This window comes from Grampus griseus, assembly GCF_964374135.1.
Source record: "Grampus griseus genome assembly, chromosome: X".
NCBI lineage: Eukaryota > Metazoa > Chordata > Mammalia > Artiodactyla > Delphinidae > Grampus > Grampus griseus.
This window is the reverse complement of record NC_138999.1, coordinates 56,764,455-56,790,322: the sequence shown is the minus strand read 5'-3', so window position 1 is coordinate 56,790,322 and position 25,868 is coordinate 56,764,455. Positions and strand designations below refer to the sequence as shown.

The 25,868-nt window shown below is 37.5% G+C and overlaps 1 protein-coding gene across 1 annotated transcript in view; it reads left to right on the top strand.

Annotated features, from left to right (window-relative positions):
* OPHN1 (oligophrenin 1) overlaps window positions 1–25,868 on the top strand; it is a 606,425-nt gene that overhangs the window by 557,766 nt on the left and 22,791 nt on the right. The window contains exons 20-21 of the mRNA XM_082681995.1: window positions 12,145–12,292; window positions 21,427–21,750. Coding sequence (XP_082538121.1) covers window positions 12,145–12,292; window positions 21,427–21,750 — 472 coding nt within the window. The remainder of the gene's footprint in view (window positions 1–12,144; window positions 12,293–21,426; window positions 21,751–25,868) is intronic.

The window sequence follows — 25,868 nt, the reverse complement described above, 5'->3', positions numbered from 1 at the left end:
CAAACTGAGCCTCAAGTTTGAGGCTCATATAGTTTAAGTACTTTGCCCAAGGTTGCATAGGTAGTAAGTGGCAAAGCCTCTACACAGCTGATTCTGACTCAAAGCTACCTCTTTAATCTCTATTTTATACTCTATTTCCCCAATTCCAGTTGGAGAAGAAGCAAGTGAGAAAAATCTCTATTGTTTAATAGGCCTTGAGGGGCCTGGCAGCCAAGATCCATCCATTCATTCTAAAAAATATCATTGAGCTGCTTCCTCTTGCCTGGTGTCCTAGTAAGGGCCTAGCTTGTAGATATGAATGAGATAAAAATCTCTAGTGGCAGGAAGCTCATGTTACTGGCAGGGAATTTGGAGCAACTAACACTCAAGGTACAGTGTAATAACTACTGTGATGAAGATGTACATCAGATGCTATGGGAGCAAATGGAAGTGGAACATATCTCTGTCATGGGAGTCAGCTAAGGCTTCACACAGTGTTAATGAATGAGTTGAGACCCCAAAGTTAAAAGGGAATGAATTAATTAAGGTACAGGCTAACTTCCTGTAACAAAGAGCACAGCAAATTCAGTGGCTTAAATAAGAGAGAAGTTCATTTTGCTTTCATATAAAAGTCCAGAGGTGAACAGTCGAAAATCGGTGGAGTAGCTCTGCTGTCCTTACCACTTGGCCTTAATGTTTGGGCCCTACATACCTGTTCCATTGGTCTTCATCAAAGAGAAGGGGAAAAGAGACAATGGAATGCAGACAATTTCTTTATAAAAAGATGATCCAGAAGTTTGCATACATCACTTCCACTTATATTTTATTGTTTAAAACTAAAGTGCATGGCCTTACTTAGCTATAAGGGAAGCTGGGAAATGTAGGTATGGGTATTCAGCTAAAACTCAGTGAGTTCTATTATTAAAAGGAAGAAGGGCAAATGGATACCGTAGTATAGGGTGAAGGTAGGAATAAATGGAAGATGAGACTGGAGATTGTAGGCAGTGGCCAGATTATAGAGCACCTTGTGTACTAACTACAGAGTTTGGACTTTGTCTCAACAATATTGTGGAGTCACTAAAATATTATAAGCAGAGGAGTAAGACAATTATATTTTGAGTTTAGTTATTGATACTTTGGTAGGTTAAAAAAAGAGTGACATGAGGCACAGAGAACAGTTAGAAGACCACTGTAGTAATATTAGAGAGACATAATGAGACTTTGAACTGAGGCAGTGTCAGGGAACAGAGAGGACAAATTAGAGAGATATTAAGGAAGTATAATTGATGGATCTTATTGACTTAATGGATATGGGATGTGAGAGAGAGGGAGGATGCTAGGGTAATAATGCCCAGATTTCTGGCTTGGACATTAGCATTATTTTAAGAAATAAACCGTTACAAGAAAAGAGTTAAATATGTTTAATTTTAGAAATGTTGAGGTTGAGATACCTCTGGGATATCCAGATGGCAGTATTGAGTAGGCAATTATATATATTGGTATAGAAACTATTAGAGAAAACTGATAGTGTAAGCCATGAGAGTACATGAAATTGTTGAGAGAGAGAATGAGTCTAGATTAGTGAGATCATTAGAGGACTGAGAATACAATACTGGGGAAGATCAGCATTTAGGAAGAGCCAGTAAAAGAGACTGGGCAGTGTTCAGAGATGTAGAAATATAGTTATTCAGAAAGGTAAACAAGGATAAAGAAGATGTGGTACATATATACAATGGAATATTACTCAGCCATAAAAAGAAATGAATTGAGTTATTTGTAGCAAGGTGGATGAAACTACAGACTGTCATACAGAGTGAAGTAAGTCAGAAAGAGAAAAACAAATACCATATGCTAACACATATATATGGAATCTAAAAAAAAGAAAACAAAAGGTTCTGAAGAACCTAGGGGCAGGACAGGAATAAAGACACAGACATAAAGAATGGACTTGAGGACACAGGGAAGGGGAAGGGTAAGCTGGGACGAAGTGAGAGAGTGGCATGGACATATATACACTACCAAATGTAAAATAGATAGCTAGTGGGAAGCAGCCGCATAGTACAGGGAGATCAACTTGTTGCTTTGTGTCCACCTAGAGGGGTGGGATAGGGAGGGTGGGAGGGAGACACAAGAGGGAGGAGATGTGGGGATGTATGTATATGTGTAGCTGATTCACTTTGTTATACAGCAGAAATTAACACACCCTTGTAAAGCAATTATACTCCAATAAAGATGTTTTAAAAATAAATAAATAAAAATAAAATCACCCAGTTAGTTCTCCCTTCTCACCTGGGAGAAGGGAGAACTAACTAACACAATTTAACACATCATTTTATTCAGATATGATTTAGACACAGCATGAACATTAGCTCGAAAATTTCATTATTCCTGTATTTTTTCCAAATGACAAGTATTTAAAAATAAAATCACTCAGTTCTCCCTAAAAAAAAAAGGAAAGGTAAACAATAAAGCATTCTTAGATCAGGAATGTCAGCTTGTATCAAGTGCTGCAGCAAAGTAAAAGTAAGGATTGAAACGTGCCCATAAGATTTGGGAATTAGGAGGTTAGTGGTGATTGTTACGAAAACGGTTACAGAAGAGCGGTGTGGACAGAGACCAGGTTGAACAGCAAATGGGATACAAAGAAGTGGAGGCTGGGGGATTGTGGAATAACACCAACAAGATGGCAGTGTAGGAATTTCTAGCACGGCTCTCTTTTGCAAAATAACAATTTGAACTACTATCTGCACACAAAAATATCTTCACAATAGCTAAGGAATCCAGGTGAGGGATTACAATACCTGGTGAATCACAGAAATAAGAAAAACAATGAGGAAGAAAGATAGAGTCACCTGTCTTTCACCCCTCTCCCAAGCTCCAGCAGCCCATTGTGGAGAGACACACTCCTCATGGGAGAGGAGAGTGAAATGAGCATCTGATTTCACTGTTAACCCCAGTACTGGCTGGCCCCAGCATCAGACCTACTACTGCAGACTTAGGTGTCTCCCATGGCCCCAGGCTCCCAGTGGGCTCCTGCAAACCCAGGCCCCTAGCCCACCCAGTTATCCACCAGCTTCTGTGGCCCCAGACAGTTCCCACAGTCTCAGACAGCTCCTGTAGCACCAGGCTCCCAGCAGCTTCCTGCAAACCCAAAATCCCAAAACACCCAACATCACCGAGCACCTATAACCCCAGGCAGCTCCCAAGGCATGAGGCAACAAGTGGGCTCCCACAAACCCAGGCTCCTGGCCCACCCCATTGTCAGCCAGCTCTCATGTCACCAGGCTACTGGTGAGTTCCTATGAATGCAGTTTCCTGATCCATTCCAGAATGGGTCAGCCCCCAAAGACCTAGCCTCTAGACCAGCTCACATAGACCAAGGCTCTCAGCCTAACTCAATGCCAGGATTGCCCCTATGGCTCAGGGTCCAGGCAGGCTCCTGTCAACCCAGGCTTCTGGCCCACCTCAGTGCCAGGCAAGCACCTGTGGCCTCAGCTTATAGTCTGGCTCCCAGAGAACCAGACTCCTGGCCTGAACTAGCAACAGGCTGACCTCCATAGACTTAATCTCCAGGCTGACCCTTGAGACCCCAGATTACAGTCCATCTTCTATGGCGCTAGGCTCCAGGTTTGCCCAAAGGGCAGACCAGCCCCCATCACCCTAGGTTTTAGTCCAGTCCCTATGAAATCAGCCTCCTTGACCCATCTGGCACCAGAATAGTCCCCATGGACCCAGATGGTAGGGCCACCCCAGTGATCCCCTGAGCCTAGTCAGCCCCCATGGACCCAGATCCAGATTCATCCACATGAACCCAGATCACAGGCCCATCACTGCAGACTCAAGTGTCAGGCCTACCTCAGTGAATCCAAGCCCCATGTCCATACGCTTGGATCCAAACACCAGGCCTGCCTGCCTGCTGACCAAGGTGCCAGACCTGCCTGCCCAAGAACTCAAGCAGTAAGTCTCCTTCTGGACACCACCATATGGCCCATCCAGAATCTCAGTATGAGAATGTGGAGAAAAGGGAACCCTAGTACATTGTTGGTGGGAATGTAAACTGGTGCAGCCAATATAGAAGGCAGTATGGATGTTTCTTATAAAACTAAAAATAGGACTACAATATGATCCAGCAATTCCACTCCTGGGTATATATCTGAAGAAAATGAAGACATTAATTTGAAAAGATGCATGCACCCCAATGTTCTTCACAGCATTATTTACAATAACCAAGATATGGAAGCAACCTAAGTGTCCATCAATAAATGAATGAATAAAGTGGCTGTATATATATATATATATACACACAATGGACTATTAGCCATAAAAAGACTGAAATTTTTCCATTTGCAACAACATGGATAGATTTAGAGGGTATTATGCTAAGTGAAATAAGTCAGACAAAGACAAATGGTGTATGTTATCACTTATATGTGGAATCTAAAAAATAAAACAATTGAATAAAATATAACAAAACAGAAACACTCACAGATATAGAGAACAAACTAATGGTTATCAGTGGGGTGAGGGAAACGGGGAGGAGCAATATAGTGGTAGGTGATTAAGAGGCATGTGTGTATACTATATATAAAATAAATAAGCTACAAGAATATATTGTATAGCACACGGAATATAGCCAATATTTTATAATAACTTTAAATGGAGTATAATATGTAAAAATATTGAATCACTATGTTGTATACCCGAAAATAATATAATATTGTAAATCAATTATACTTTCATTAAAAAAAGAAATTCAATGGACTATAAGAAAACAAGATAAACAAGTAGACGAAATTAGGAAAGCAATGCATGAACAAAATTAGAAGTTCAACAAATGAACAGAAACCATTAAAAAAAAAAAAGAAATCCTAGAGTTCAAAAATCAATGACTAGACTGAAGAATTCAATAGAGAGCTTCAATATCACACTCTACCAAATAGAAGAAAGAATCAGTGAATTAGAAGAGTCATTTGAGACCATCCATTCAGAGGAGCAAAAAGAAAAGGGAATGAAAAAGAGTGGAGAGAGTCTATGTGAATTATGGGGTCCATTAAAAGAAAGAATCTATGCATTATTGGAGTCCCAGAAGTCCGAGAAGGAGAAGAATGGGAGAAAGCTTATTTAAAGAAATAATGGCTGAGAACTTCTTAAATCTAGGGATACACTTATGAAGCTAACTATCTCAAAATGTCAACCCAAAACAGTCTTCTCCAAGACACATTATGATGAAACAGTCTAAAATCAAAGACAGAGAATTTTAAAAGCAGACAGAAGGAAAAAAACCCTCACATATGAAGGAACCATTATAAGGCTATCAGCAGATTCCTCAGCAGACACCTTGCAGGTCAGGAAAGAGTTGGATGATATATGCAAAATGCTGAAAGAAAAAAAAAAAACCTTCCAACCATGAATATTTTACACAGCAAAGTCATCTTTCAGAAATGAAGGAGAGATAAAGACTTTACCAAACAAACAAAAGCTGAGGGAGTTTATCAACACTAGACCTGCCTTTCAAGAATACTGAAAGGAGTTGTTCAAGCTGAAATGAAAGGACACTAGTAATGCAAAAATATATAAAAATATAAAACCTACTGGTAGAGGTAAGTATATAGTGAAATTCAGAATACTTTAATACTGCAATATGTTGGTGTGTTAATTATGTAACTCTAATATAAACTCATTCTTCTCAAGTGCACATGGAACATTCTCTAGGATAGATAATAAGTTAGGTCATAAAATAAATGTAAGCAAATGTAAGAAGCTTGAAATCGTACCAAGTATTTTTCTGATCACAATGGTATGAAACTAGAAATTAATTACAGGAAGTAAACTGGAAAATTTACAAATATGTGGGAAACAACACACTTCTGAACAACCAATGGGTCAAGCAAGAAATCAAAAGGGAGGTCAAAAACTATCTTGAAAGGCATGACAATAGAAAAACAACCAATCAAAACTTATGGATGCAGAAAAGGCAGTTCTAAGAGGGGAATTTTACAGTAATAACATTTACATTAGACAAAAGAAAGATCACAAATAAACGTTCTAATTTAACACCTCAAGAAACTGGAAAAAGAACAAACTCAGCCCAACGTTTGCAGAGGGAAGGACATAAAAAAGATCAGAGCAGAAATAAGTGAAATAGAGACCAGGTAAACCATAGAAAGAGGAATGAAACTAAGTTGAGTTTTTTAAAAGATAAGTAAAACTGAAAACCTTTAGCTGGACTAATAAATAAAGAGAGAAGATGCAAATGTATAAAATCAAAAATGAAAAGAGATACACGACAGAAATACAAAGGATAATAAGAGACTACTATGAATAATCATATGTCAACAAATTGGAAAACCTAGAAAAATGGATAAATTCCTAGAAATATACAAGCTACCAAGACTGAATTATGAAGAAATAGAAAATCTGAACAGACTAATAGTGAGTGAGGAGATTGAATCAGTATTCAGAAGTCTGCCAAAAAAGAAAAGCTCAGGTCCAGATTGTTTCATTGGTGAATTCTACCAAACATTAAAAGAAGAATTAATGCCAATTATTCTCAATTTAAAAATTTGAAAGGAAAAAACACTCCCAAACTCATTTTATGAGGCCAACATTACCCTCATGCCAAAGCCAGATAAGGACTCTACAAAAAAAAAGGAGGAGGAGGAGGAAAGAAAGAAAACTGTAAGCCATAGGCCAATATACCTGATGAATATAGAAGCATAAATTCTCCACAAAATACTAGCATACTTAATTGAACAGCACTTTAAAAGAGTCATAGACCATAATCAAGTGGAATTTACTTCTGGGATGCAAGGATGGTTCAACATATGCAAATCAAAAAATGTGATACACTACATTAATAGAATGGAAAATAAAAATCTCAATATATGCAGAAAATTCATTTGCCAAAATTCAGCATCCTTTCATGATAAACACTCTCAGCAAATTGGGTATGGAAAGAACAAACTTGAACATTACCAAGAACATATAGGAAAAGCCCACAGCTAACATCATACTCAATGGACAAAGGTGGACAACTGTCCCTCTAAGATCAGGAACAAGATAAGAATGCTCATTGTGACCACTCCTATTCAACACAGTACTGGAATCCTAGCCAGAGCAATTGAGCAAGAAACAGAAATAAAATACATTAAAATTAGACAGGGCTATGAATTTCTGATAATTCTTTATTGGATGCAAGACATTGTTAATTTTACCTTCTTGTATGATGGCCATTTTTTATTGCTATAAATAATGTTCTTGAGCTTGTTTCTGGGGTGCAGGTAAATTACCCAAGAACAGCTTGATGCTTTCAAGTATTTCCCTTAGGCTTTTTTAGGAAGAAAATGAATACGATTTAGTCTAGGGTTAATTTTTCTTCATTAATGGGGCAAAATTTGTCTGTGTACTGTACTCAGTACCCTATGAATTATTTAATAATCCACTGTGGCTGGTGAGGACAGGAATTCTTCCAGCCACTGTGTGATCTTAGGTAATTGCTTCCTCTAATTCTTTCATGTGGTTCTTGCATCACACGTAGGTATTGATTAGTAGGCAGCTAAATTCGGTTTTTTTAACATCTTTATTGGAGTATAATTGATTTACAATGGTGTGTTAGTTTCTGCTGTATAACAAAGTGAATCAGCTATACATATACATATATCACCGTATCTCCCCCCTCTTGTGTCTCCCTCCCACCCTCCCTATCCCACCCCTCTAGGTGGTCACAAAGCACCGAGCTGATCACCCTGTCCTATGCAGCTGCTTCCCACTAGCTATCTATTTTACATTTGGTAGTGTATATAGGTCCATGCCACTATCTCATTTCGTCCCAGGTTACCCTTCCCCCTCCCCGTGTCCTCAAATCCATTCTCTACATCTGAATCTTTATTCCTGTCCTGCCCCTAGGTTCTTCAGAACCATTTTTTTTTTTTTGGATTCCATATATACGTGTTAGCATATGGTATTTGTTTTTCTCTTTCTGACTTACTTCACTCTGTATGACAGACTCTAGGTCCATCCACCTCACTACAAATAACTCAATTTCATTTCTTTTTATGGCTGAGTAATATTCTATTGTATATATGTGCCACATCTTCTTTATCCATTCATCTGTTGATGGACACTTAGGTTGCTTCCATGTCCTGGCTATTGTAAATAGAGCTGCAATGAACATTGTGGTACATGACTCTTTTTGAATTATGGTTTTCTCAGTATATGCCCAGTAGTGGGATTGCTGGGTCATATGGTAGTTCAATTTGTAGTTTTTTAAGGAACCTCCATACTGTTCTCCATAGTGGCTGTATCAATTAACATTCCCACCAACAGTGCAGGAGGGTTCCCTTTTCTCCACACCCTCTCCAGCATTTATTGTTTATAGATTTTTTGATGATGGCCATTCTGACTGGTGAGAGGTGATGCCTCATTGTAGTTTTGATTTGCATTTCTCTAATGATTAGTGATGTTGAGCATCATTTCATGTGTTTGTTGGCAATCTGTATATCTTCTTTGGAGAAATGTCTATTTAGGTCTTCCGCCCATTTTTGGATTGGGTTGTTTGTGTTTTTGATATTGAGCTGCATGAGCTGTTTGTAAATTTTGGAGATTGATCCTTTGTCGTTTGCTTCATTTGCAAATATTTTCTCCCATTATGAGGTTTGTCTTTTGGTCTTGTTTATGGTTTCCTTTGCTGTGCAAAAGCTTTTAAGTTTCATTAGGTCCCATTTGCTTATTTTTGTTTTTATTTTCATTTCCCTAGGAGGTGGGTCAAAAAGGATCTTGCTGTGATTTATATCATAGAGTGTTCTGCCTATGTTTTCCTCTAAGAGTTTGATACTGTCTGGCCTTACATTTAGGTCTTTAACCCATTTTGAGTTTATTTTTGTGTATGGTGTTAGGGAGTGTTCTAATTTCATTCTTCTACATGTAGCTGTCCAGTTTTCCCAGTACCACTTACTGAAGAGGCTGTCTTTTCTCCATTGTATATTCTTGCCCCCTTTATCAAAAATAAGGTGACCATAGGTACGTGGGTTTACCTCTGGACTTTCTATCCTTTTCCACTGATCTATATTTCTGTTTTTGTGCCAGTACTATATTGTCTTGATTACTGTAGCTTTGTAGTGTAGTCTGAAGTCTGGGAGCCTGATTCCTCCAGTTTCATTTTCCTTTCTCAAGATTGCTTTGGCTATTGTGTTTCCATACAAATTGTGAATTTTTTTGTTCTAGTTCTGTAAAAAATGCCATTGGTATTTTGATAGGGATTGCATTGAATCTCTAGATTGCTTTTGGTAATATAGTCATTTTCACAATGTTGATTCTTCCAGTCTAAGAACATGGTATATCTCTCCATCTGTTTGTATCATCTTTAATTTATTTCATCAATGTCTTATAGTTTTCTTCATACAGGTCTTCTGTCTCCTTAGGTAGGTTTATTCCTAGGTATTTTATTGTTTTTGTTGCAATGGTAAACGGGAGTATTTCCTTAATTTCTCTTTCAGATTTTTCATCTTTAGTGTATAGGAATGCAAGAGATTTCTGTGCATTAATTTTGTATCCTGCTACTTTACCAAATTCATTGATTAGCTCCAGTAGTTTCTGGTAGCATCTTTAGGATTCTCTATGTATAGTTATCATGTCATCTGCAAATAGTGGCGGCTTCACGTCTTCTTTTCCGATTTGGATTCCTTTTATTTCTTTTTCTTGTCTGATTGCTGTGGCTAAAACTTCCAAAACTATTTTGAATAATAGTGGTGAGAGTGGGCAATGTTGCCTTGTTCTTGATCTTAGCGGAAATGATTTGTTTTTCACCACTGAGGACGATGTTGGCTGTGGGTTTGTCATATATGGCCGTTATTATGTTGAGGTAAGTTCCCTCTATGCCTACTTTTTGGAGGTTTTTATCATAAATGGGTGTTGAATTTTTGTTGAAAGCTTTTTCTGCATCTTTTGAGATGATCATATGGTTTTTCTCCTTCAGTTTGCAAATATGGTTTATCACATTGATTACTTTTACGCACCTAAATTCTTAAATAGTACCCCTGCAAATCTTCAGAGGTCTCTGTGCAGCTATCTCCTTTCTGGTACCCTGCCCTCAAAACTCTCTCTTCCTTGCCCTCCTCCTACTTGCAACTCAGTGTCTTCAGCTAATGGAGACTGCTGGGCTTCTCTGGGTTTTTCTTCCTGTATTATGGCCCGAAGAATCTTTCCAGGCTGTAACATGGTACAGTCATGGGGCTCACCTCACCTCATTTATTTTTCCTGTCTCTCATGGATCACTGTCCTTAATTGCCAGATTTCAAATGCCTTCAGAATCATTGTTACATTTTTTCTAGTTTTTTAATTGTTTCATGCTGAAGTTGTAAATCTAATTTCTTTTGCCATATTTTGGCTTGAGGAGAAAGTAGCTGTTATGGTCTTTTCAGAGGATAATTTGGCCTTTTATAACAGAATTTTAAATGTGTTTGTTTTTTGGCCCAGCAATTCTAGTCACTCTTCTAGTTGCTGGAGTTACAGCATGAACACAATGATATACTTCAGTATTGTATACAATTGAGTGGAGAGACAGACAACAAAAAACTAAATAAGTATTGAATACAATATACTATGTTAGAAAGTGATAAGAAAAAATGTTAAATAGGGACGGGGGATGGGAAGCACTTGGTAGAGGAAGCATGTCAAAGTTCTGATACATTTGCCTGGAAGGACTCACTGAGAAGGGTATATTTGATCATTAATCCTACTGGAATCAAGAGAGCAAGCTATATGGATATCTGGAGGAAGAGCACTCCAGGTAGAAAAAACACTCAGTGCAAAGTCCCTGGTGTGTTTGATGACTAGCAAGGAATATTTGTAATAGCTACTATAGTGCCTAAGCAGATGCTCACAAAATGGTAGCTATTTAGAATATTATTACTAATGGTGGTGGAACCAGAAATATGACCTAAATGTATATGACCTCAAAGCTCATCTGCTTGCTACTATGTCATATTCTCTTTTCCGTATACCGTGAGACATTGAGACATATACAGCTTTATGATTCTTCTTACCTTGTTCTCTATCATTGTGCAGCTTTTACACAGGCTTGCCTTGTGTTCCCATTCATGTAAGTTTTGTGACTACAATCTATGTTGACTCTTGCCTGATAGAATGTTGGGCTGTGACATTTCTCTTTGCATTAATCATTGGGGTTGATTTCATTATTGCAATGGACACTGGTCCCCTTCCTCCATCACCACATATGTGTGTCTTCCCAAAATATTTTCACTCTTCCCAAAAGTCATTCTCCCCAGGGACAGGAAGATCTTAAGTGCATATGAGACATTATATACAAATTCTAATCACAGCTCCTCCCTCACTTACCCAGCACTTTTTACATCTTCCAAGGCACTTTGTGTTTGTCCTATCTTTTTTGAATAAGTAATGCATACATGGTATGAAATTTTTAAAGATCAAAGTGATATAGGGGTGAAAAATAAGTTTCCTCCATACTTCCCTTAGCCACTCATTAGTCCTGTCTTGGGGCAAACAATGTAACCAGGTGTGTTTTTTTGGGGGTTGTATCTTTTCAGAAATATTGAATGCATGTGGGTGTTTTTAATCATTCTTCACACACCACCCCTACCCATACAATGTACCTTGACTACCCTTTTCACTTGATTCTCACTCACCACACCCTGTGATAGGTGGTGTTCCCACCAATTTACAGATGAGGAAGCTAAGGCTCAGAGATGTGAGATGACCTTTTTCTGGGTTTTGTTGGCAGAAGTAGTGACTTTTTTACAGTTTCCCAGGCAGTAAGTGGAAAATCCAGGACTGATGTTGCAGGTTTTTAAAGTAATGATCTAATTGGTTTTATTAAATGATCCATGTATTGGGCAGCATCCCATCTAATAAATAGAAGGGTGCTCTCCTGATGTTGCAGTTTTTGTCTGCATTCTTTCCTCCACACTGAGAAGTACCAGATCCTGCACCTCAAACATGATAGGAGATCTCTAAACACTTGCTGGTAGCTAGAGTGATTAAGAAAATCCCCACAATTCCTTTAGTCATATTAGAATTGCTATGGCAGACTTTAGGTGTAATGCTGATGGGCATCAACTGGTAGTTAGCATTAAGGATACAAAAAGTTGATCTTTCTAATTGTTTTCTGGAAATATTTCCCCTCTACAGATTTATTCAGGTCCACCTGAGGAAAGTACTGCACCTCCAGTGCCTCCACCTCGAGTGACAGCAAGAAGGCACAAACCAATCACAATTTCGAAGCGCTTGCTGAGGGAAAGGACAGTTTTCTATACTTCTTCCCTGGATGAAAGTGAAGGTCAGTACTAAAGTTTACCCTTAGCTTCTTAATATTGATTGGAGACAAAGAGAATATTGAAAGGAAGACATGGAGGCATAACCATCTTTTCTGAAAAGTTAGACGTTTTCTGGGTCCTGGGCCAGGCAAGCCAAGGTTTGTAAAATTTGTGCCCAGAGAGTGAATTATTCTTTTGGCAGTGGATAGGACAGAGATGAACCTGTAAAATCAGCTACCATTTTCCCTTAGCAAACCAGTGAAGGATACAAGGTGTTCTTAGATCTGTACCTCAGTACATTGAAATGAGTGAGCAATGTGTTTTCTGAATGTTCTGAGTTTTTAAATACAAATTCAGTTAACATAGAGAACTGATGGCTGAATAGGAGTTTCTAGTGCTTGTCCCTTCACAGTAATGTGAATTCAAACAACCATCCATGCATGAAAACCCCTTCATGAAATCTATGGAATCCAGATGAGAGTTCAGAGAACCTGGGTTGAGTACAGAAATAAGAAAAGGTTGCAGATGCTAGAAAGGACATTTTCATATTACCCATGTCACCCTTCCCCCAAGCTTACACAGTGTAGTTCAGGGAGAAATCCCCTCCACATGGAGGAAGGAGAGTGAGATGAGCACCCAACTTTACCTTGGACCCCAGCAACAGGCCCACCCCAGTAAACCTGAGCACCAACCCATCCCCCATTTTTCCAGACTCTAGGCCAGCCTCCACCAACCCAAGCTCCAGACCTGCCCCAGCACTAGGCCATTCTCTGCAGCCCCAGGCACCAGGCCTGCCCCTGAAGACCCAGAATCCAGACCCATTACATGCCAAGCTGGCCCCTGTGGTTCTAGTCTCCAGGACGTAACCATAGTTCAGCATACAGTCCAGCCTCCTGCGGATCCAGCCTCCAGGTCTGCCTCAATGCCAGGCTAGCCCCCTGGACCCAGGCTTCAAGCTCTCCCCTGTAGATCTAGGATGAAAACTTGCCCATCCACTGACCCTGGCACCAGACCAGCCTACCCAAGGACTCCAGCAGCAAGCCCACTTCTGGAGCCTGCCAGGTGGCCTAACCAGAATCTCTGGTTGTGCTGCCTGACCAAAGGCTTTCCTTGCCAAAGCCAGGAAGATGTGCCTGTTTCTTCAAATAGGTAAACACCCACTCAAGGTCACAAGGATCAGGAATAATCAGGGAAACTTAACACCACCAAAGGAACAAAATAAAGCACAATGAACTCATCCTAATGAAATGGAGATCTATGAACTGTCTGAAAAGGAATTCCAAATAATCATCTTAAAGAAGCTCAGTGAGCTACAAGAGAACTCAGACAACTAAACAAAATCAGGAAAATAATACATGAGAAGTTCAAGAAAGTTATAGAAATCATAAAAAAAGAGAACCAAAAAGAAATTCTGGAGCTGAAGAACACAATGACTGCATTGAAAAACTCAGTAGAGAGCTTCAACATCAAACTCGAACAAGCAGAAGAAAGAATCAGTGCAGTCAGACAGGTCACTTAAAATTATCCAGTCAGAGGAACAAAAAGAAAAAAAGATTGTAAAAATGAAGAAAACCTAAGAGACCTATGGGACACCGTATACAAACTAATATACACATATGGAAGTCTCAGAAGGAACACAGAAAGAGAAAGGGGCACAAAGATTATTTAAAGAAATAATGACAGAAAAATTCCTAAATCTGGAGAAGGAAATGAACATCTGGATCCATGAAGCCCAAAGAAACCCAAATAAGTTAAACCTAAAGAGGATTTAACCAAGACACATTGTTATAAAATTCTCAAAATTCCAAGACAAAGAGACTTTTGAATGCAGCAAGAAAAAAGCAAATCATCAAATAAAAGGAAACCCCCATAATACTGTAAGCAGATTTCCCAGCAGAAACCTTGCAGGCCAGGAGAGAATGGGTTGATATATTCAAAATACTGAAAGGAAAAAAACTGCCAACCAGGAATACTATACTGGGCAAAGCAGTCCTTCAGAAATGAAGGAGAGATAAAACAAAGGAGTTGACTACCACCAGACTTGGTTTAAAAGAAATGTTAAAACATATCATACTAAGTGAAGTAAGCCAGACAGTGAAAGACAAATATCATATGAAATTGCTTATATGTGGCATCTAACAAAAAAAGATACAAATGAATCTATATACAAAACTGAAATAGACACACAGACATAGAAAACAAACTTATGGTTACCAAAGGGGAAAGTGGGTGAGGGATAAATTAGGAGGTTGGAATTAGCACATATACACTACTATATATAAAATAGATAGCCAATAAGGACCTACTGTATAACACAGGGAAATATACTCAATATTTTTAATAACCTATAAGGGAAAAGAATCTGAAAAAGAGTGTATATATATATATATATATATATATATACATATATATATATATATATATATATAAACTGAATCACTGTACTGTATATATAACTGAATCACTGTGCTGTACTCCTGAAAATAACAGGACGTTGTAAATCAACTGTACTTCAATTAAATAAATAAATAAGACACGCTAAAAGAGGGTATTCAAGTTGAAATAAATGGACAGTAACAACATGAAAACATATGAAAGTATAAAACAAATTGATAAACATAATATAGCCTAATTCAGAATATTCTAATACTGTAATAGTGATGTGTAAACCACTTTTAATTCTAGTATGAAAGTGAAATTACAAAAGTATTAAAAATAACTATAGCTACAATAATTTGTTAATGGATACACAATCTAAAAAGTTATAAATTATGACATCAATAACATAAAATGTAGGGGTAGCAGTCGTTAAAATGTAGAGTTATTATATGTAGTCAATGTTACTTTGTTAGCTTTAAACAGACTGCTATAACTATGTTTTATGTAAACTTCATGATAAAAGACCCCAAAGCAATCTTGAGAAAGAAAAGCAAAGTTGAAGACTTTATGATTTCAAAATATACTACAAAGCAATAGTAACCAAAAGAGTATAGTACTGGCATAAAAATAGACATATATACAAATGAAACAGAATAATGAGCCCTGAAAAAGTACACACATTTATGATCAATTGACCTTTGATAAAGGTGTCAAGAATACACAATGGGAAAGTATAGTCTTTTCAGTACATGGTGTTGGGAAAAATGGATATCCACATGCAGAGAAATTGGATCCTTATCTCACACAATGTACAAAGATCAACTCAAAATGGATTAAAGACATAAATGTAATACCCATAGCTGTAAAACTACAAGAAGAAAATGTGGGGGGAAAGCTACTTGGCATTGTCTGGTCTGGGCAGTGATTTTTTTGGATATGACCCCCAAAGTATAGGCAACAAAAGCAGAATGGACAAATGTGATTGCATCATGCTAAAGAGCTCCTGCACAGCAAGGGAAACAATCAAGAAAGTGAGGAGACAACCTACAGAATAGGAGAAGATATTTGCAAATCATATGTCTGATAAGGGGTTAATATTCCAAAATACATAAGGAACCCATACTACTCAATAATAAGAAAAGAAATAACCCAATTTTTAAAGGTCAAAGGACCTAAATAGACATTTCTCAGAACAAGACAAATAAATGTCCAACAGGTATATGGAAAGTTACTCAACATCACTGATCATCAGGGAAATGCAAATCAAAACTACAAGATATCATCTCACACCTATTATAGTTATTACAAAAAAATGACAAAAGATAACAAGTGTTGACAAGAATGTGGAGAAAAGGGAACCCTTGTACATTGTTGGTGGTAATGTAAATTAGTACAGCCATTATGGAAAGCTGTGTGTAGGTTTCTCAAAAAATTAAAAATAAACTACCATATAGAGTTGTCAACTGCCTGGCTGAGTGTTCAAGGCATACTCAAACATTGATACAGAGCCCCTTTGCAAACACTGGGAGTCATATTGGTTCTTAGTGTTTTAAGGCAATCTCTGTCTAATCATTAGCTGACCACAAAACTAACTAAGCCGTGTCTTTAGTGGCCACACTCAACAAAGAATACAGATTTAACATAAATGGGTGAAAAAAGTCAGTAAACTAACAATAATAACTAAAATAAACAGCAACAACAACAAACCTTGGGGAGAAGAGATAATCTGAATTTCAGAGTTGCTATATTACTTAAACTGTCCAGTTTTCAATAAAAAATTATGATATATCTAAAGAAACAAGAAAGCATGACCCATACACAGGAACAAAAACAAAAAGCAATCAAATAATTGCTACCACATAACCCAGCAACTCCACTCTTAAGTATGTACCCAAGAGAAATGAAAACACAGCTTCACAAAGACTTACATTTGAATATTTATAGCAGCTTTTTTCATATCAGCCAAAAACTGTGAGCAACCTAAATGTTCATCAACTGATGAATGAACAAACAAACTGTGGTATATGCATACAATGGAGTACTACTCAACAACACATAGGAATGAACTACTGATACATGTATCATCCCCATCCTCCAGGTATATCAGGTTCTTTCAGGACCTCAAGCATGCCCTCATAATCCAGGCCTTTGCACCTGCTATCCCCTTTGCTGGACACTCTCCCTTGGCACTTTCGCATGGCTGGGTCATTCTTATGCTTCAGGTCTCAAGATAAGTGCCACCTCCTCCAAAAGGCCCTCTTCAACCACCAAAGTGGCTCTCCTTGGTTGTTTGCCTCTGTCCCTAGTTTGTTTCACTCATACCACTTATTAACAGTTCTTCATATTTTGTGATCTTGTTACTTCTTTTTTTTTTTTTTAAATTTATTTATTTATTTATCTTTGGCTGTGTTGGGTCCTCATTTCTGCGTGAGGGCTTTCTCCAGTTGTGGCAAGCGGGGGCCACTCTTCATCGCGGTGCGCGGGCCTCTCACTGTCGCGGCCTCTCTTCTTATGGAGCACAGGCTCCAGACGCGCAGGCTCAGTAGTTGTGGCTCATGGGCCTAGTTGCTCCCCGGCATGTGGGATCTTCCCAGACCAGGGCTCGAACCCGTGTCCCCTGCATTGGCAGGCAGACTCTCAACCACTGCGCCACCAGGGAAGCCCTCTTGTTACTTCTTTTTGGTTGCCCACAGAACAAAAGTTACCAACTGTGTCAATGAAAAAATATAAACTACCATATGATCCAGTAATTCCACTTCTGGGAATATATCCAAAGGGAATGAAATTAGTATCTCGAAAAGATATCTGCACTCTCATGTTCATTGCAGCATTATTTACAATAGCTGCATATGGAAGTAGCAAAATGTTCATCAACAGATGAATGGATAAAGAAAATGTGAGAGATACATAGACACACACCCAGAAACACACACAGGTGCACACACACACACACAAAATGGAATATTATTCAGCCTTAGGTACAAAAGAAGGAAAACTTGTAATTTGTGACAACATGGATGAACCTGAAGTACCTTATGCTAAGTGAGATGAGATAAGGGCAGAGAGATAAATGCTGCATGATTTCACTTATATGTGGAATCTAAAAAAGTCAAACTCATAGAAGCATAAAGTAGGATGGTGGCTGCCAGGGACTTAGGGGAGAGTGAAATGGGGAGGTGTTTGATCAAAGGGTACAAGGTTCAGTTATTCAGGATGAATATGTTCTGGAGATATGATACAGCATTGTGACTGTAGTTAATAATACTATATTGTATACTTGAAGTTTGTGAAAAGAGTAGATCTTAAATATTCTTACCACACACAAAATTTGAAACTATATGAGGTGATGGATATGTTAATTAGATTGATTGTGGTACTCATTTTACAATGTATTCATATATCAAAACATCACATTGTATACCTTAAATATATACAATGTTTATTTGTCAATTATATCCCGATAAAGCTGGGGAGAAAATCAGCTCACATGGATTAAGTACTATGCTAGGTGGAATTAAGACAGTCCCTGGCCTCAAGGAGTTTATAGGCTACATGGAGATAGATAGATGATAGATAGATAGATAGTTAGATAGATAGATACAGATAGATAAACAAATAAATGCCATTTAGTTGAATAATTGCTTAGTATGGATTCTGCACCCATTTTAAATGGGCCTCTCTCCTCACTAGTCTGTTGAGACCTTTTTTGTCAAGATTACCAACAATCTCCATGTGCCACTCCACTATTATCATACTCAGCCTGTGAGAAGCATTTCATTTTAGTTACTCTTCCTTCTTGAAACACTTATTCACTTGGCTTTCAGGACACCAAACTCTCCTTCTACCTCACTAGACATTCCATTTCAGTCTCCTCTTGGTTTTCCTTTTCTTCTCAATTTCTACATGTTGGAAGGTCCCAGAGTTTTATTTTGTTTTGTTCTGTTCTATTTTTCTCAGTCCACTTCTCTGTTTATATTTGTTTTCTGCGTGATCTCATTCAGTCTCATGGTTTTAAATATCTTTAAAATATGAGGATGATTTTCAAATTTATATATCAAGGAGTACTATCTCCCCTCTTCCCATCTCAAACTCCCTGTTCAACATCTCTCTTTAGATGACTCATGGACATTTCCAATTCAAAATGTACAAATACTCTTGATTTCCTATTCCTCCTCAATCTACTCTTACTCTGGTCTCCCTCATTTAAGTAATTGGCAGTACCAGTCACCCAATGGCTAAGGTCAAGAACTTTGGGATGATCCTTGATTACTCTCTTTTCCTTTTACCTTACACCTAATCCATCAGCAATTCCTCTTAGCTCTCCGTGCACATTGTATGTTGAACCTACTAATTCCTACTGCTACCTTCCTGGTAGAGCCACCATCATCTCTTACTTGGGTGGCTACAGGAGCTTCCAAACTCTTATCCTTGCTTTTCTTCTTGCCTGACTATAATTTGTTCTCCACAGCAGCCAGTAAGATGTGTATTCTTTTAAACATGTAAATCAGATCATATCATTCCCTCTGGTCCAAATTTCCAGTGACTTCTCTTCATTTTTAGAAGAAAATTTACATTTTATTCTGCATTATATGATCCTCACTTACCTTTCTGATCTCATTTCTGAACTTCACTGTCTCTCTGTACCCTTTGTTCTCTCTGCTCTAATCTCATTGGTTTTGCCATTCCTTATACATGTCAAACTTACCCAAGGTCCTTTATATTTGCTGTTCTCTTGGTTCTAAACATTCTTCCTCCAGAACTTTGCAAATTTTACTCCTTCATTCAGATCTCAGCTAAATGACGTCTCTTCATAGAGACCTTCTCTGAATACTCTATTTAAATAGATCTTTCTCCTTCTCCATTACTCTCTATCCTTTTACACTGCTTTATTTTATTCCTATCACTTGCTACTTTGTTCACGTTTATTATCTGTCTTTCCCATTAGAATGTCAGATCCACTTTTATCACCAGCCTCTAGAACAATTCCTATATATCCCATGTGTTCATTAAATACTTGTAGAATAAATGGCTGGGCGTATAGGGAATAATGAAGGGAAAGAGATCACCCAGTTTAAGGGATCACCTCCTTAGGAGGTGATCTGGCATTTAGGAGAAAGTAGAAGGGAACACTGAATGCCTACTCTGTTGTTCCATACTCCCATTTTAATTGGATAAACTCATTTATTTGTCTATTTACAATCTCCCCAAATACACACCAGAAAATATAATCTCTATACCAGCAGAAATTTTTCACTCTGTATCCCTAGTGCCAGCATAGTATCTAGCATATCATAAATCCTCAATAAATGTGTGTAATAAATGAATGAACTGGGTGATAGTAGACCTGAGATATAATTTAACCTTGGCCACTAGCTTACTGAATAACTTGGGCTAGTCACTTCCTTATTCTGGGTCTTAATTTGCCCCTCTGTGTGAGGAGTTCTTTGTGCCAGAAGATCACCAATGGGATCACCCACTCTAGACAATTTTCTAACTTTTTTTTAAACTGAGATATAATTCATATGAAATAAAATTCACCCTTTTCAAGTGTAGGTCAGTGGTTTTTAGTATATTCACAAGCTTGTGCAAACATCTAATTCCAGAACAATCTTCTTCATGCTTTTTCTGCATCTATTGAGATGATCATATGGTTTTTCTCTTTCCATTTGTTAATATGGTGTATCACATTGATTGATTTGCATTTTTTGAAGAATCCTTGCCACATGCCCAATCTTGTTTCATCTGTACCCCTATCAATTGCCCCAACTCAGACATCATGTCATTTCATCCATAAATGTTTCAGTATGTACCTGTAAAAGATAAGAAAACTATTTTAACCAAAATCTCAATACCATCGTCATACATAAAAGAAAAGAACACTAAACAACATAGTAATTCCTTAAGATCACTGTCTAGTCAGTATTCAGATTCTCCTATTTTTACATTTTTTTTGAAAAAAACCAGGATCCAAATAAGACGCATATATTACAACTGGTTGACATATCTCTCAGGTCTCATTTAGCTGACCAGAACCTCTGTTCTTAACCACTGCACTCTGATCTAGGTTTTCTATTACCAAGGAAGGTGATAATTTCCTTAGAGCAGGAGTTCTCAATCGGGGGTTCATTAACAGCTTCAGGGGGTTCCATGAATCTCTTAAAATTAGTTTTCAAAATTTTACATGTATTTGTGTAGGTTAATTTTTCTAGGGAGAATATCCTTGGCTCTCATTAGCGACTCAAAGCTTTAATTAAGAAACAGGGCAACTGAAAAGCGTATACTATTGTCACAGGAAATTGTAAACCACAAAAGGTAAGGGAAAGCCATAAAGTGGTGAGTTGAGGATGTCTTTATGAGGATGGAGAAAGAAGTTAAATTCTGTTAAGTGTATTACCTTGAAATTTAAGAGATCTTTATAAATTACTTTTGAGAGAAATAGAAATAGGGATTAAATGGTACCTTATTTAAAAGTAATATAATGTACAATTGATTGGGGTCTCTTAAGTCCCTTTTTAACATATCCCTTTAAATAAAGTATCTTGGCATATTGTGGTTTTGCTGAATTGTGGTCATGAAAATAATACTCAGATCTTAAGCTGAATTCCCTGATTTATGAGACTTGTGACTCCACATGAACTGGAATGGGTAGAGACTGATTTTGTGGGATATCATTGATTTGTTCCATGACAATAGTTCCTTTGAATATGTGTATAACTTTGCAATATTATATATACAAAGGTTATCATTAATGTTTCCTCTTTGCACCATCTTTTCCTAGATGAAATCCAACACAGAACACCGAATGGTACTATCATCAGCAATATAGAACCAACCAAGATGCCACAACACCCCAAAATGCCTATGCAGAGAAGTGGGGAAGCAGATCATGGGAGGAAATCCCCAAGCAGGCCTGTTTCAGATGGAAAGTTGGAGTCCTGCCTCGAGGTGGATGTGGGGAAGTTGGTATCTAGGCTGCAGGATGGAGGGACCAAGGCCATACCAAAGGCCACCAATGGACCTGTGCCAGGTCATGGGCCCACTAAGACCTCCTCTTTCCATGTAAAGAGACCAGCTCCTCGGCCCCTGGCTCACCACAAGGAAGGTAAGTGCTTGGGAATCCCACAGGGAAGAGAAATTACCTCAACTATTTTTTTTTATATTTCCCTAGAAATTGTTCACTTTAATAATTTCATTAAAATAACATAGAATTATGCATAGGATCTTACCAATTAAAAATATTCTCCATTGAATGGATTTTATAATCTCTTACTTAGGTTTCTTTTTTTTTTTTTTATCCCACCACCACACCGCCACTCGCTTTCCCCCCTTGGTGTCCATACGTTTGTTCTCTACATCTGTGTCTCAACTTCTGCCTTGCAAACTGGATCATCTGTACCATTTTTCTAGATTCCACATATATGCGTTAATGTACAATATTTGTTTTTCTCTTTCTGACTTACTTCACTCTGTATGACACTCTCTAGGTCCATCCACGTCTCTACAAATGACCCAATTTCATCCCTATTTATGGCTGAGTAATATTCCATTGTATATATGGACCAAATCTTCTTTATCTATTCGTCAGTCAGTAGGCATTTAGGTTGCTTCCATGACCTGGCTATTGTAAACAGTGATGCAATGAACATTGGGGTGCATGTGTATTTCTGAATTATGGTTTTCTCTGGGTATATGCCCAGTAGTGGGATTGCTGGGTCATATGGTAGTTCTACTTTTAGTTTTTAAACAAACCTCCATACTGTTCTCCATAGTGGCTGTACCAATTTACTTTCCCACCAACAGTGCAAGAGGGTTCCCTTTTCTCCACACCCTCTCCAGCATTTGTTGTTTGTAGATTTTTTGATGATGCCCATTCTAACCAGTGAGACGTGATGCCTCATTGTAGTTTTGATTTGCATTTCTCTAATAATTAGTGATGTTGAGCAGCTTTTCATGTGCCTCTTGGTCATCTGTATGTCTTCTTTGGAGAAATGTCTATTTAGGTCTTCTGCCTGTTTTTTGATTGGGTTGTTTTTTTTTTAATACTGAGCTGCAGGAGCTGTTTACATGTTTTGGAGATTAATCCTTTGTTTGTTGATTCATTTGCAAATATTTTCTTCCATTCTGAGGATTGTCTTTTCGTCTTGTTTATGGCTTCCTTTGCTGTGCAAAAGCTTTTAAGTTTCATTAGGTCCCATTTCTTTATTTTTGCTTTTATGTCCATTACTCTAGGAGGTGGGTCAAAAAAGAAATTGCTGTGATGTATGTCAAAGAGTTCTTTACATAGTTCTTCCTATGTTTTCCTCTAAGAGTCTTACAGTGTCCAGTTTTACATTAAGGTATTTAATCCATTTTATTTTTCTGTATGGTGTTAGGGAGTTTTCTAATTCATTCTTTTACATTTAGCTGTCCAGTTTTCCCAGTACCACTTTACTGAAGAGACTACCTTTTCTCCATTGTATATCCTTGCCTCTTTTGTCATAGATTAGTTGATTATAAGTGCATGGGTTTATCTCTGGGCTTTCTATCCTGTTCCTTTTATCTATATTTCTGCTTTCATGCCAATACCATATTGTCTTGATTACCATAGCTTTGTAGTATAGTCTGAGGTCAGTCTCATTCCTCCAGCTCCATTTTTTTCCCCTAAATATTGCTTTGGTTATTCGGGGTTTTTTGTGTCTCCATACAAATTTTAAAAATTTTTGTTCTAGTTCTGTAAAAAATACCATTGGTAGTTTGATAGGGATTGCATTGAATCTGTAGATTGCTTTGTGTAGTATAGTCCCTTTCATAATATTGATTCTTCCAATCCAAGAACATGGTATATCTCTCCATCTGTTTGTGTCATCTTTGATTCCTTTCATCAATGTCTTATAGTTTTCTGAGTACAGGTCTTTTACCTCCTTAGGCAAGTTTATTCCTAAGTATTTTATTATTTTTGTTGCAATGGTGAATGGGAGTGTTTCCTTAATTTCTCTCTCTGATGTTTCATTATTAGTGTATAGGAATGCAAGAGATTTCTTTCCCTTAATTTTGTATCCTGCAACTTTACCAAATTTACTGATGAGCTCTAGTAGTTTTCTGGTGGCATCTTTAGATTATCTATGTATATTACCATGTCATCTGCAAACAGTGACAGTTTTACTTCTTCTTTTCCAATTTGTATTCCTTTTATTTCTTTTTCTTCTCTGATTGCCACGGCTATGACTTCCAAAGCTATGTTGAATAATAGGGGCAAGAGTAAACATCCTTGTATTGTTCCTGACCTTAGCAGAAATGCTTTCAGTTTTTCACCATTGAGAATGGTGTTTGCTGTGGGTTTGTTGTACATGGCTTTATTATGCTGAGGTAGGTTCCCTCTATGCCCACTCTCTGGTGAGTATTTTATCATAAATAGGTGTTGAATATTGTCAAAAGTTCTTTCAGTATCTATTGAAGTGATCATATGGTTTTTATTCTTCAATTTAGTAATGTGGTGTTTCACATTGATTTATTTGCATATATTGAAGAATCCTTGCATCCCTGGGATAAATCCCACTTGATCATGGTGTATGATCCTTTTAATGTGTTACTGGATTCTGTTTACTAGTATTTTTGGCATCTATCTTCATCAGTAATATAGGTCTGTAATTTTCTTTTTTTGTAGCATCTTTGGTTTTGGTATCAGGGTGATGGTGGCCTCGTAGAATGAGTTTGGGTGTGTTCCTTCCTCTGCAAATTTTTGGAAGAATTTGAAAAGGATGTGTATTAGCTCTTCTCTAAATGTTTGATAGAATTCACCTGTGAAGCCATCTGGTCCTTAACTTTTGTGTGTTGGAAGATTTTAAATCACAGTTTCAATTTCATTACTTGTGTTTTATCTGTTCATAGTTTCTATTTATTCTTGGTTCAGACTTGGAAGGTTATACTTTCTAAGAATTGGTCCATTTCTTCCAGGTTGTCCATTTTATTGGCATACAGTTGCTTGTAGTAGTCTCTCTTATGATGCTTTGTATTTCTATGGTGTCCGTTCTAACTTCTCCTGTTTCATTTCTAAGTTTATTGATTTGAGTCCTCTCCCTCTTTTTCTTGATGAGTCTGGCTAAAGGTTAATCAATTTTGTTTATCTTCTCAAAGAACCAGCTTTTAGTTTTATTGATCTTTGTTATTGTTTTCTTTGTTTCTATTTCATATATTTCTGCTCTGATATTTATCATTTCTTTCCTTCTACTATCTTTGGTTCTTTTTTGTTCTTCTTGCTCTAGTTACTTTAGGTGTAAGGTTAGATTGTTTATTTGAGAGTTTTCTTGTTTCTTGAGGTAGGATTGTATTGCTATAAACTTCCCTCTTAGAACTGCTTTTGCTGCATCCGTATGTTTTGGATCATCGTGTTTTTATTGTCATTTGTCTCTAGGTATTTTTTGATTTCCTCTTTGATTTCTCCAGTGATCTCTTGGATATTTAGTAATGTATTGTTTAGCTTCCATGTGTGTGGGGTTTTTTTACGTCTTTTCCCCCTGTAATTTATTTCTAATCTCATAGCCTTGTGGTCGGAAAAGATGCTTGATAAGATTTCAATTTTCTTAAATTTACCAAGGCTTGATTTGTGACCAAAGATGTGATCTATCCTGGAGAATGTTCCATGTGCACTTGAGAAGAAAGTGTAATCTGCTGTTTTCAGATGGAATGTCCTATAAATATCAGTTATATCTATCTGGTCTATTTTGCCATTTAAAGCTTGTGTTTCCTTATTAATTTTCTGTCTGGTTGATCTGTCCATTGGTGTAAGTGAGGTGTTAAATTCCCCCACTAGTATTGTGTTACTGTTGATTTCCTCTTTTATAGCTGTTAGCATTTGCCTTATGTATTGACGTCCTGCTATATCGGGTGTGTATATATTTATAATTGTTATCTCTTCTTCTTGGACTGATCCCCTGATCATTATGTAGTGTCCTTCCATGTCTCTTGTAACATTCTTTATTTTAGTCTATTTTTTTCTGATATGAGTATTGGTACTCCAGCTTTCTTTTGATTTCCATTTTCATGGAATATCTTTTTCCATCCCCTCACTTTCAGTCTGTATGTGTCCCTAGGTCTGATGTGGGTCTCTTGTAGACAGCATATATATGGGTCTTGTTTTTGTATCCATTCAGTGAGCCTGTGTCTTTTGGTTGGAGCATTTAATCCATTCATATTTAAGGTAATTATTGATATGTATGTTCCTGTGACCATTTTCTTAATTGT